Genomic DNA, 12766 nt, shown 5'->3' with positions numbered 1-12766 from the left:
CACACTGGGTGGTATCTTTCAAATTTATTATTCATCGCACTCTATTCCCCTAAGGCCCTCAGGCCCCGCCCCGCCCCGCCCAGAGCCCCGCCCCTCTTTCCCTATGACCACGCCCCTCCCCTCGGTCCCGCCCGCTGCGAGCGCCGCACCGCCTCTGTCTCCGCCTGCGGGCCCGGCCTCCCGACGGTTGCGCGCTCCGCCCCCTCCCTCTGCGCCCGCGCGCGCCTTCCCCGCCCCGCGGGGCTCTCTCCTTTCGGGGCGGTTGGGCCGCGCGCCTGTGGGGGCGGGGCCCAGAGGAGGCGGTAGAACCAATGGGGCGCGGCGGCGGCGGCGGCGGTGGCGGCGGCGGCGGAGGCGGCGGCGGTAGCGGCGGCGGCTGGGTCGGGCCCCGACGGGCGGCGGCGGCTGAGGTGGAGGCGGAGGGAGGCGGCGGCGGCGGCGAAGGAGGCGGCGGCGGCGGCGGAGGGGGGAAGATGGCGGCGCCTGTCCTGCTGAGAGTGTCGGTGCCGCGGTGGGAGCGGGTGGCCCGGTATGCAGTGTGCGCCGCCGGGATCCTGCTCTCCATCTACGCCTACCACGTGGAGCGGGAGAAGGAGCGGGACCCCGAGCACCGGGCCCTCTGCGACCTGGGGCCCTGGGTGAAGTGCTCCGCCGCCCTTGCCTCCAGGTAGCCCGGCTTGGGGGAGCGGGCCGGGAGCGGCCGAGCTGGGTGAGGGCGGAGGCTGGGGGTGGGGAGCGCGCGGCGGGAGCTCGGGCCTGGGGGGGGCGGCGGGGACCGGGCCGCGGAGGGACCGACGGCGCTGCGAGCCTGGCCGAGGCTGGGGGCGGCGGCCGGGGGGGCTCCGGCCCGAGGGGCGGCCCGAGTGCAGGCCGCCGGGGTGGAGGTGGCGGGGCCGCGAGACCGGCGAGGAGGGATGAGGTGGCAGAGTGTAGCCGGGAGGCCGGAGCGGACCGGGAGCAGTTGGGCAGGCTGGGGCCGGGCTGCGAAGGAGCGAGAGGGGTTCGCCGATGGTGGGTCGGGTCCCGGCCGACTTGACAGATTTCCTGGTTGTCGCCGGGGGGGGGGGGGGGGGTCAGGAGTGTGGGACCCTGCCTCAGGGAGCGGTGAGGTCACTGCCCATCGCTCGTCCGGGCTCGCTGCAGCCGGAGGCTGTGCGGCCGGCGTGGACTCGGGGGTTTGCATTACCCACTGTCTTCCTGGTGCTAGGACAGGTGTTTCTGTGGTCAGGCCTCTTTGTACTCTGTAGCGCTAATGAGAATTTGCAGACTTCTTGAGATGGTGACATTTGCAGGGAAACACGAATTTGACCCTACTCTGGAAGAAGATACCGGCACTTAATATATCTGATTTCTTGGATTTCCCCCTTGTATATTTCAGTGTGCCGGAGAGGGGGAATTGGCCAGACTTTGGGTCTAGTTTAAGCTTCATTTGCCTAAAATAGGAGTATGTCAAGTGTAGTGATAATGTTTGGGGCATTAGGCTGACTTTTAAACCTTGTTGATTAGTATAATGGGATACGCAGAGAAGATTAAAAATACACGCCTAAGTGGAGGGATTGGTTTGTTTTACTGATAACTTTAGGTTTTTAAAAATGTTGTAGTGATTTATCTGTTACATTCTATTTGCTGCACTAGGTTTTCCTAGGCAAGTTACTTTGGAAAAAAAAAAAGGAATTTACATCTTAAAGTGATTGCCTTTTTTAAAAAAATTATTGAGGAGAGTTCATTAAAAGTAGCAAAAGTGAAAAAAATGACTTCAAAATTGATAGGTTACAATTTTTATAGAGACATACTATGCTTAATATTTCACATTTCTTAACAGTGGTTATATTTGAGCAGTTTCTTTCCCTCCTGTTGATCTGTAAATTGCTAGGTAGACTGTAATGTATAGCTCACTAGTTTATTTTGACCTACATATTGGTGATTACATGAACAAGCAAGTATTGGAGTTTGTCTTGTTAGAATTTACAAACTTCAGGCTGCCAATCTTTTCCATTTAGACAGCTCTATCTCATTTGCCCTTAAACCAAAATCCTGTTGCTTAAGTGGGAAAATAGTCATCATTATTGCTACATTAAACACAATATGTTTAAAATATAGATATTAGTTAACAGTTAAAGTATATCAATGTGACAAAAAGCTCACATTTTTGGTTGAGTATATTTTGAACCAAGTCAATAGACTTTAATAGATTCAGCATCCCTTTGAGAACCACAGAGTGTATTTTATGCAAACATTTTTATGTTTATTTCACTTGCATTGGAAAGGACTTTTATACTTAAAAGTATCTTGGCCCGAAGTTAGTTTAATAAATACATAGTGAAAAGACTATCCAGCGGTATATTACAAGTAATGTTTTAAAAAAGGAAATAAAAAACTAAGAAAAATTAAAAAAAATAAAAAAGGAAATAAAAATAACTTGATACTAGATTAGTATGGAATTTAGGCAAAATTATTACAATTTTAGATTTGCAAGAGTTGTAGTCTATAATAAATTTAACTGGGCCTTTTAACTTGGGGGCGTGGAAAGAATGCTTTATGTTATCCAAATTGTATGGTGACGTTTTTAAAAAAATTTTTTTTAAGATTTATTTATTTATTTTGAGGGAGTGAGAATGAGAGAGAGAGAGAGAGTACATGAGAGGTGGGAGGGTTAGAGGGAGAAGCAGGCTCCTCGCCGAGCAGGGAGCCCGATGCGGGACTTGATCCCGGGACTTCAGGATCATGACCTGAGCCGAAGGCAGTCACTTAACCAACTGAGCCACCCAGGCGCCCACATTTTTAAAATTGACTTGCCTTTAAAAAGGAGTGTTTTAAAAAAAAATAAAATAAATAAAATAAAATAAAAAATAAAAAGGAGTGTTTTTGAACCATGCAATAAGTATAGACTATAAATATTTTCAGTTACGTATCCTATAAGATCCAGGTTTTTGTGCTCTTTTTAAAATTTTAATAAAGTACCATAGAATAATATAAATGACATCAAGTAGAATATTAAAACTGTATATAAGTGTACTAAGTATATATAAGTATGTAAGACTAAAAATAACTGGATCTCTTTATAGTTTCAAATGTGAATTTAATATGTCGTGACTGGAACTAATGTTTAATTGTGTAGCTGTGTACATAAAATATTTTAAAATCGATGCTCGCTAAAGGAGGATAGGTAAGAAATAAGACATGGCTAACAAAAGGAGTAAATAGCTTATTTGCCATAAACAATAAAATTCTTTTCAAGAAATTTATTCGGTTTCAGCCTGTCTATAAACTACTTGCTAAGCTACATGTGTGTTATGTACCAGACATATGTCTATGTGTGTGTGTATATATATATATATATATATATATATATGAATGTATTTAACAGAAGTACAGAAACTTGGAAATTAAAGTGGCTTCAGTCTGATTAATAAACCAATTGTTTTTTAAGTACATAGAATAAACATCGTTAAAAGTTTTTATTTTGTCAGAGTGGCTTTAAATAAAATCAAATTATTGGAGACCTCAACTAATTCTTTTTATTTGACCTACGTATTGATTGCTCCTTAGCAGAAGTATTAAAAAATGTGTATATCTTAGGAAAAGAAAGTCTGAGCCCAGGTTAGAGTGAGTAGAATTGCAGATAAAGGATGAGAAAAGTTATCCAATGAAAAGAATCCTGAGGAAAGTCCTCCCAGAACCCAGTGTTAACTCACATGACTTTGGATTGCTAAAACTCACTTTATTCTCATTTCTCAATCCTTAAGTGTCTTGATCCAAATAGAATAGAGTTTAATGAGAGAATCTTGAGGGTGTGTGTGTGTGTGTGTGTGTGTATCTAAAGTCCTCTAGTATTTTGGGAGGCATCATTGTCTAAGGGAGTAGTTCCCAGATGTTGTATTTTTTTTTCTTTTCTTTTTTTTTAAAAAAGATTTTATTTTTACGTAATCTCTACACCTGATGTGGGTCTTGAACTCACAACCCTGAGATGAAGAGTTGCATGCTCCACTGACTGAGCCAGCCAGGTGCCCCTAGACTTTGGATTTCAAAAATGATTCCCAAATTGGGAGGGTGCAGTGGAGTTGCCAGTTTTGTTTTGTTTTGTTTTGCCAGGTATAGCCAATAAAAACAGCAACAGTAACCCACATCACTAGCTACTTTTGCCATCATTTCATTTATAAAAAGGATATTTTAACTCAATTTGAAAGGACAGAATTTCAGAGTAAAAGACTTTAAATTGAATCATTTAGCTTTATTAAAAGGTTTGCTTTCTTCTTATTTTTCCTCATTTTTATATAAATCAGTAAATAGTCTGTTGCAAACCTGCACCAGCCTCCCAGCCAATAGTAAAAGGCGAAAGATTAAGTAACCCTTCCTGGTGCAGAGCTCAGATCCAAAGATTCTGGGGGGCTCCTAGCTCTGCTACTTGTTAGACTCTGGCCTCAAGCTAGTTATTTATCTTCATGGAGCCTCAGTTGCTTCTTGTGTTAAATAGGGCTATTAAAGCTTACTTTGCCAGATGAATGGTGGGATTAATGATGATTTAAGGAATAAATATCTGGTCAATTATAGCTATTATCATTGATTGGAGGTGTTACCTGTTTTTGCAGTATCTGATAATAAATGCCTTTAAGTAGTGTAACTTTTTTGTTTTAAGTATAGTCATTTATATGTATTTTAGATTAAATTGTTTTAGCATACTTTATTGCTCCTCCAAGCCATAGTATGAAGACTTCAAGTCCATTTAAAACAATTTCAGGGATGCGTGGGTGGCTCAGTTGGTTAAGCACGACTGCCTTCAGCTCAGGTCATGATCCCAAGGTCCTGGGATGGAGTCCCACATAGGGCTCCCTGCTCGGTGGGGAGCCTGCTTCTCCCTCTGCCTGTTCTAACTGCTCTGCCTGCTGCTCTCCCTGCTTGGGCTCACCCTCTCCCTCTCTCTCTGACAAAAAAATGAATAAATAAAATCTTTAAAAAAATTTTTCAGAAGTGTGGCGAGAGGGGCGCCTGGGTGGCTCAGTTGTTAGGCATCTGCCTTCGCCTCAGGTCATGGTCCCAGGGTTCTGGGATCGAGCCCCACATCAGGCTCCCTGCTCGGTGGGAAGCCTACTTCTCCCTCTCCCACTCCCCCTGCTTGTGTTCCCTCTCTCACTGTCTCTCTGCTAAATAAATAAAATCTTAAAATAAATAAATAAATTATGGTACTTTAAAAAAAAGTGTGTCGAGAAAGCAATATAATGTGCAGAATATTCTTTATAGGTATTTTCTGCAAGTTACATTAGACCCCCTTCTGAAAAGGGTTTTTATGTTAATAGTACAAGTGATCTTTAAAGATTAATAGGCTTGACAATGCCAGTTTTATTTTTATTTTTTTAAAGATTTTATTTATTTATTAGAGAATGAGAGACAGAGAACACGAGAGGGAAGAGGGTCAGAGGGAGAAGCAGACTCCCTGCTGAGCAGGGAGCCCGACGTGGGACTCGATCCCGGGACTCCAGGATCATGACCTGAGCCGAAGGCAGTCGCTTAACCAACTGAGCCACCCAGGCGCCCCGACAATTCTACAGTTTTTAAAATTGTAAAACAGTATTTGAAAACCATCAATTCCTCAAAAAATTGCCTTCATTTGCAAAATGTTGAACTAGTACCTCTCTCACATCTTAAAAGAAGTAGTAGTGCCATCTCCTTACTACCCCTTTCGTTGAGATCTTACTTTTTTTTTTTAAGCAAGCTCTACTGCTCAGCATGGGGCTTGAACCCAAGATCAAGAGTCATATGCTCTACTGAGTGAGCCATCCAGGCACCTGAGATCTTACATTTTTAGAATAGAACTTAGAAATCTTTGCTTCTCCTTGCTTTGTCCACCTAGACTCAGAGGTTAAACAACTTGCCCAAGGTAACACAGTTAGTTGCAGACTGGGACTAGAAACCTGGCTTTTAGAGTACTTGTTTAAGGACTGGCCCCCTACAATTTTTTCAGTTGAATTCTTGTATAGATAATGCATTTGCTGTTTCACATTTGAAGATACTAAAGCATACATGCGAATAATCTTTTTCATACCCCTTCACCCAGACATGCAGTTCTCCCTCTCCGTAAGCAGCTGTGAAACTTTCCAGAGCCATTTTATGAGTATACAAGCATAAATAGGACCATATTATTCTTCCCATTTTTAAACATAAAATTATATTACATATTCTGATCTATACCCTACTTTTTGCTAGCAGTCTTTCATCACCACATATTTTTAAGTGTTTATATTCGTATTTGGTGCAATGTTAATAACTGCTAGTATGTAAAAGAAAATTTGTTCCAGTAGTTTTGACTCACAAATAAAATATTGGTTCTTATGTTACTATTGGTTCTTGGTATGGAAATTTCAGATGCAGTATGAACTTAAAAGTAACTGGACTGCTGTAGTGTTAGAGATAACTGTTAATACTTAAGATAATGCTTACTGTGTGCAAAGTAGTGTTCTAAATGCTTACTTATTTAATTCTCTTAACAATCCTCTGAGGTGCTTTTATCACCATTTTACAGAGGAGAAAACTGAGGCACACAGCATATAAATGAAACTTGATTTAGATAATGCAGTGACAGAGGCCTGATTCTAACCCAAGCAGTCTGTCTCAAGAGTCCGAGTTCTTTATTACTACTTTGAATTCCATTTGGATCTAATATTGATCAAATGATACCCAAATCAGCCAAGTTTTTTAAAACTATGCAAACATGGGTGCCATTTTTTTTTTTTTTTTTACATCTGTATGCCAAAAAATGCCTAGAGTTTGCATTATAGCTTTTACTTGTTTATAGCAATTTGGGGGGGAAAGCAAGGACACTACTATGAAGGTGCAGTATTCGAGAAGTAAGTTTCTAGAGTGTTTGCCTTGTAAGCCTAAACTTGTGAAGATAAGGCATTTGTCACACCTAGTCAGTGAACAGGTATGCAGGGGGGTGGCTATCAGTAAGACTTAACAGAATTGCCAAGGGAAGGAAGATAAAAGGGCATCTAGGCACCTGGGGTGGGGAGGGGAAAAAGTTAGTTTGAATTTGTACTAGGGTGGGGAAGCTCTTTTCTGAGAGAGGTGTTGAGTCATGGATCTACTGTGCAAAGAATCAGGCGAATTGGGCCTGGGGTGTGGTGCTGGCTAAATCACCACACAGAAGTAGGAATTTAAGGGGCGCCTGGGTGGCTCAGCCGTTGGGCGTCTGCCTTCGGCTCAGGTCATGATCCCAGGGTCCTGGGATCGAGCCCCGCATCGGGCTCCCTGCTCCGCGGGAGGCCTGCTTCTCCCTCTCCCACTCCCCCTGCTTGTGTTCCCTCTCTCACTGTGTCTCTGTCAAATAAATAAATACAATCTTAAAAAAAAAAAAGTAGGAATTTAAGAGGGATTCATTTCCATATGATTTGGAAGACGGTAGCTATTTGGGGAGAATAGCAAGTGGTCATATTTGAATGTAACACAGACCCACCTGCATTGGGAAAGGACTGGAATCTAGAGCTTTTCCAGAAAAATGCAAAACCAGGCATTCTTGTAAACCGCATGTTCTTGTAAACATGGACAAGACTTAAAAGCACTGAGCCTTGGGTTTCTCTTCTATATAGTATTTGTACACAAATGCACTAGACTGGTATTAGATTATTAGTTTTCAAAATTTGTTCCCCCAGCTCCTAGTTGTGTGGCAGTGCAGCAGGGATTTCATAAGCGTTTCATTCACATTTTAACATGTTAAACTTTAAAACATTCATAAACATTTATATATACTCAAATGCGTAACATGCTAAATTTTAACACAGTAGAGACCACTGATTTATACTGCCAGGTTATCTCAAAGGAGTTATGCCGGTGAAAAAAAGTGCCAGTCTTAAAAGTTTACATACTATATGATTGCATTTATATAGCATTTTTGAATAACAAAATTATAGCGATGGAGAACAGATTAGTAGTTGCCAGGGAGTTCAGAATGGGGGAAAGGGTGGTTTGGTTAAGGAAGGTAGCATGAAGGAGACTTGTGGGGAAGGAACAGTTCTGTATTTCAGTTGTGGTTACAGGAAGCTACAAATGTGATAAAATTGCATAGAAACGTACATGTAAAACTGGCGAAAGCTGGTAAACTCTAGATTGTACCAAGGTTAGTTTCCTGGTTGTGGTATTGTACTATAGTTATGGGAGATACTACCTTTGAGGAGGTTTGGCGAAGTGTGCTAGGGACCATCCTGTGCGTTTTTTGCAAATTCCTGTGATTTATAGTTATTTTAAGATAAAAAGTAAAAAAGAAAAGGAAAAAAATCAATGTATTTAGAATATTTGAGGGAAAATAAGCAAAAGGAGAAAGTTAAAATTACCCATAATGCCAACACTCAGGATAAAAATCCTTATAATAGAGTTTCTTGCTTTCTTTGTGTTTATACTTGAATTTTTAATTCTGTTGATTAGGATTATTGGTATTTTAAAAATTCAGGCAGTGCTTGTTTGCTCGTGTAAAATTATATCAGCAAATTACTATAGAACTCTCATTGTGTTATGCTATAACGTGACTGCCTTATGCATAATGTACTGATGTCATGATTATTATATATTTTAAGATTTATTATTAGAGATTTAACTTAGAAATGTTCTTTTCCTTAGACTTTTGGACAGGTATAATAAAATCTTTAGACAGTATTAATGTGCTCTTTAAAAAAACAACAAAACTCATCATTTGCAACTGCTAGAGATCCAGAGAGATTTGGATCAGGTTTTTCTTGATACTGCTCAATCAAAACAGAACAAGTCCGACTGCCCCAGTCATCCATAGTTTATAAAGTTTGTGTTGATCAGAAGACCTTCATTGTAAATGTCATGAACTTGAGCTTTTAAAATACACTGATAGAATGAAATATTGCTTTAATCTGTTTTTCATTATAGATCCACATAAAATTTCATTTGGAAAAAAATTTTTTGCTAAAAAATTTTTTTAAACTATAGGGATTATAATCTATACAGTTTCTTTCATTATTAGCATCTATAATTTAGGGGAATTTCAAGGATGCTGTTATCCTGTTGTGTGATTGTTGACCTTTTTAAAAACGTTGTTTTTGAGAAGTAAAATAGTGGAAGATCCATGACAAAATAAGAATTAAAGTGGAGTATAATCAACCCCACTGTTTTTTACAAGTTTGATTTATTTCCACTTGTGCATTGTGCTAATAGTTAAAATCACAGAGATTAGAGCAAAGGGTACCTGGATTGAAATCTCAGTTGCATAACTTAATCTCTCTTTTGTCTCAGTTTCCTCTTCATAAAATGAGGGTAACAGTAGTGTCTAACTCAGGATTATCGTGAATATGAAGTACACCAGTGCACCAGTGTTTATAAACAGTCTTAGCACAGCACCTGGCACAAAAGTAAGTGCTCATAAAATGTAGCTATTATTTTAAAACATGGTTGAGATCATACTATACGTATTTTATATCTTTTTTTCCTAATTTAACATGTTACAGCTATTTTCTCTTGTTCTTAGAAATTCACCAGTAATGCAAGAGAATGTCAGGAGTCCTGTACCCTTGTCTTTGGGTATTCTCATTATTTAGGCCTTCATGAATTTGTTTTATGAAAACTGTCATCTCATTGTTTTGATTTGCATTTTCCCCCAACATAAACAAGTTTTAGTGGCTTTTCACATTTTTATTAATTGTTTGCATTTCTTCTCTTGAGTCTTGCCCATATACATCTTAGAATTTTTTATGTTGATTAGACAAATGCCTTACATATTTAAAGGCTATGGATATTTTATCATTTGTTATTAATATTTTTGCCATTTTAGTTCACTTTCATTAATTTTTATAGTACATAGGTGTTTTGAAAGTGTATGAAAAAAAATTTTTTTTGTAATTTTTTCCCATAGGTTTTGAGTTTAGAAGGGCATGTCTCATTCTGATACCAGATGAATGGGTATTTATGATTTCTTGTAGTTTTGAAAAACAATTCCTTAATCATGTAGAATGTAGCTTACAGGTTAGATGAATCTGTAACCTAATTTTTGTATAGACATATGTTAAATGTTCACTTAAATTTCTTCTGGTGATTGCCTGTTTATACCTTTGCCCATTTATTTCTCTTCTAGGTTGTCTTTTTTTTCTTACTGGTTAGCGGAAGTTCTTCAGGTATCATAATAATTTTTTGTTATATGTATTACATATATTTTCTCGTTTCTCATTTGTCTTTTAATTTCATTAATGGTATCTTTACTCAGTAGAAGTTTAAACTTTTTTATGTGGTCCTGTGTTTGATTTCCTGATAGCTTTTGGGTTTTGTTGTTTTTGTTTTTGTTTTTCTTTCTTTAATCTTGTTTAGTGAAATCGCTAGCATCCCAAGATTTTTTTTTTTTTAACTTTCATGTATTTTGTTTGGATTTTTTTTCATATTTAGCTCCTTTAGTTTGAGTGGAATTTACTTTTGTGTGTGGTGTGAGGTAGGGATCAAACTTTTTTCTAAATTGATAGGCTTTTGCTTAACTCCATGTATTAACTTGACCATATTTGAAATGCCACAAGAATTTCCTTATATACATAGGGCCTCTTTCTGGATTCTCAATTCGGGTCCAGTGATATGTTGTCTGTGCTTCCACTCATTTCCGTTACTACAGTCCCTCTCTCCCCTATGGCTTTAAATAGTAAGTTTGATACCTGATATGAGCAATAATGTTTTAAAATGAGCAAATATGCTCATTTTAAAACATTTCTTGGCTATTCTCATGCATTTACTGTTTCAGGTGAATTTTAGAATTTATTTTGATGAGCTCTAAAAAACAATCCCAATGAGATTTTGATTAGAATTGTACTGAATTTATAGATGAACTTGGGAAAGAGTCAACCTTTACTCACATCTTCCCATCAAGGAACAAACATATCTATTTATTCTGGAGTTGCTAATCTGTTATGATTTTAAACTAGATGCCCATTGTAGTTTTGTTTTATATGTAATTAATGTGGTGCTAGAAATTGAGAAATGTTATGATGGTATTATGGACAGGGATCCCAGTAACAGAATTCTCTCCAGTCTGCAGCCTCTATTTTCAAGTCTATAGGGCCCCTGAGGAAAAAAAAATTGTATTAGATATTTGTACTTGCAAATGAAAAACTTAAGATACTTTGCATTTTATTCTTAACTAGGACTTGGGCACCAAACTTCCAAGACAAAAGACTGGAATAAGTCCAGCTGGGTTCATGTGGAAATGCTTTTTTTTTTCCAATCCAGTTGAGCTTAAATTGTTTCAAACTAAAACAGGCTGTGAGTTGGACCCCTTTCATCCCCTCAGTTCTCAAACATAGCTAGATTTTTTTCCCATGTGATGTGAGCAAAGCCTGCTCTATCTAACTCATTCCTATCAGTGCTCAGGGCCATGTAACCAGAGAGCACATTTGCTTTGGTTGACTGCTGATCTGGCCTTGGCCACATGCCTTAGGCCTTCTCTGCCCAAGTAGTAGGTTTGACCCTGGCTCTCACTTAGAGAAGAGAAAGCCCTCTTGAGGGCTTCCCATACCACTTCAGTCACACGGAAGAAGCAGAAAAGTGAACCCGTACTCGTGTGCTGACCTTTTAATGGTGATTCTATCCAATAACTCACAGACCCAATCAGGGCTTTCAAATCTGTCCTCTTCCTGAGAGTCAGGGAGAAAGACAGTGAGAGGGGCCTTAATTCCTCACTTCCAAAGGTAACACAAAAACTTTCAGCCATTCTCAGAAGCATTGGTTTTTCTTTTGGATTGTTGCTTGTCTCAAATCAACCAGAAAGAGGTGGAGTAAAAACTGGCTTGCTAAGTATTGCACATAACCCATATCCTTTCTTAACTGTGCATCAGCTTGCAGTGGGTGACATTACTCAGGAGACGTTCTCTTCCCCTGCTTAATGGTTCATGACATGTTCTTGATTTTCCTCCTACCACTTAGTTCCTTCTCAGCTTTCTTTACTGGCTTCTCCTGTACCTGCCCGTTAAATGTGGACATACCAGGCATCAGCCCTATACCCTCTTGTCAGTCTTTACCTCAACAGTCACATTCATGTCCATGGCTTCACTCACGGATGAACCTAAAGTTTGTATCTCTAGCCAGGAAATTTATGTCACCAGCCTCAAAATTTCTGTCTCTCCTTTGAACTCTAAATCTGCCTATCTAATTGCCTGCTGGACATCTCTACTTGGATGTCTCCAGAGTACTATAAATTTAACATGTCCACGATTTAATTAATGTTCTTCCCCTGAAAATGCTCTCTTTCTGATCCCAGTGAAAGCATCACCACCCAAGCAGTTGTGCAAGTCAGAAACCTGGGAGTTGTCTTTGGTTGTTTCTCCACCCTCCCCCTCCCCCACCAAATCCAATCAGCCACCAGGTCACCTTTTTTGTTCTGATTTGTAACATAGATATGGAAGAGTCATTGAGCTGTGCATCTTTTTTGATGTAATAATCACAAAGCATAACCCTTGTAACCAACATTCAGGTCATTAGACGATTGCCAGCACTTCAGAAAGCCTTCCTTTAACTCCCTCCTTATAAAATATACTCTTCCTCCTTCTCAAAATGAACTAACTTCTGTCCTTTTATGATAATCACTTTCTTACTTTTCTACCTAAGGCTGTATCTAAACTTGGTAGTTTAGTTTTCCCTGCTTTTTGAACTTTATAAATAGGACCATTTAGTTTGTATTCTTTATTCCAGCTGCTTTCATTCAGCATTATCTTGAGAGACTCATCCATGTTTTATGGAGCTATAGTTTGCTTCATTGCTGAGTATTCTGTCATACAAGTAT

General features: G+C 39.8%; 1 protein-coding gene across 1 annotated transcript in view; it reads left to right on the top strand.

Moving 5' to 3' along the window:
* Positions 1-369: 369 nt before the first annotated feature.
* The window catches only part of VKORC1L1 (vitamin K epoxide reductase complex subunit 1 like 1), a 57419-nt gene continuing 45022 nt past the window's right edge, over positions 370-12766 (top strand). Inside the window, exon 1 of the mRNA XM_025864583.2 lies at positions 370-667. Within this exon, the coding sequence (XP_025720368.1) occupies positions 474-667 (194 nt within the window). The 5' untranslated portion in view covers positions 370-473. The remainder of the gene's footprint in view (positions 668-12766) is intronic.

This window comes from Callorhinus ursinus, unplaced genomic scaffold (genome assembly GCF_003265705.2).
Source record: "Callorhinus ursinus isolate GAN/ISIS: 27379988/994484 unplaced genomic scaffold, GSC_fseal_2.0 scaffold55, whole genome shotgun sequence".
NCBI classification, from domain to species: domain Eukaryota; kingdom Metazoa; phylum Chordata; class Mammalia; order Carnivora; family Otariidae; genus Callorhinus; species Callorhinus ursinus.
The sequence above is the reverse complement of the archived record's forward strand: the minus strand, read 5'-3'. Positions and strand labels throughout refer to the sequence as shown.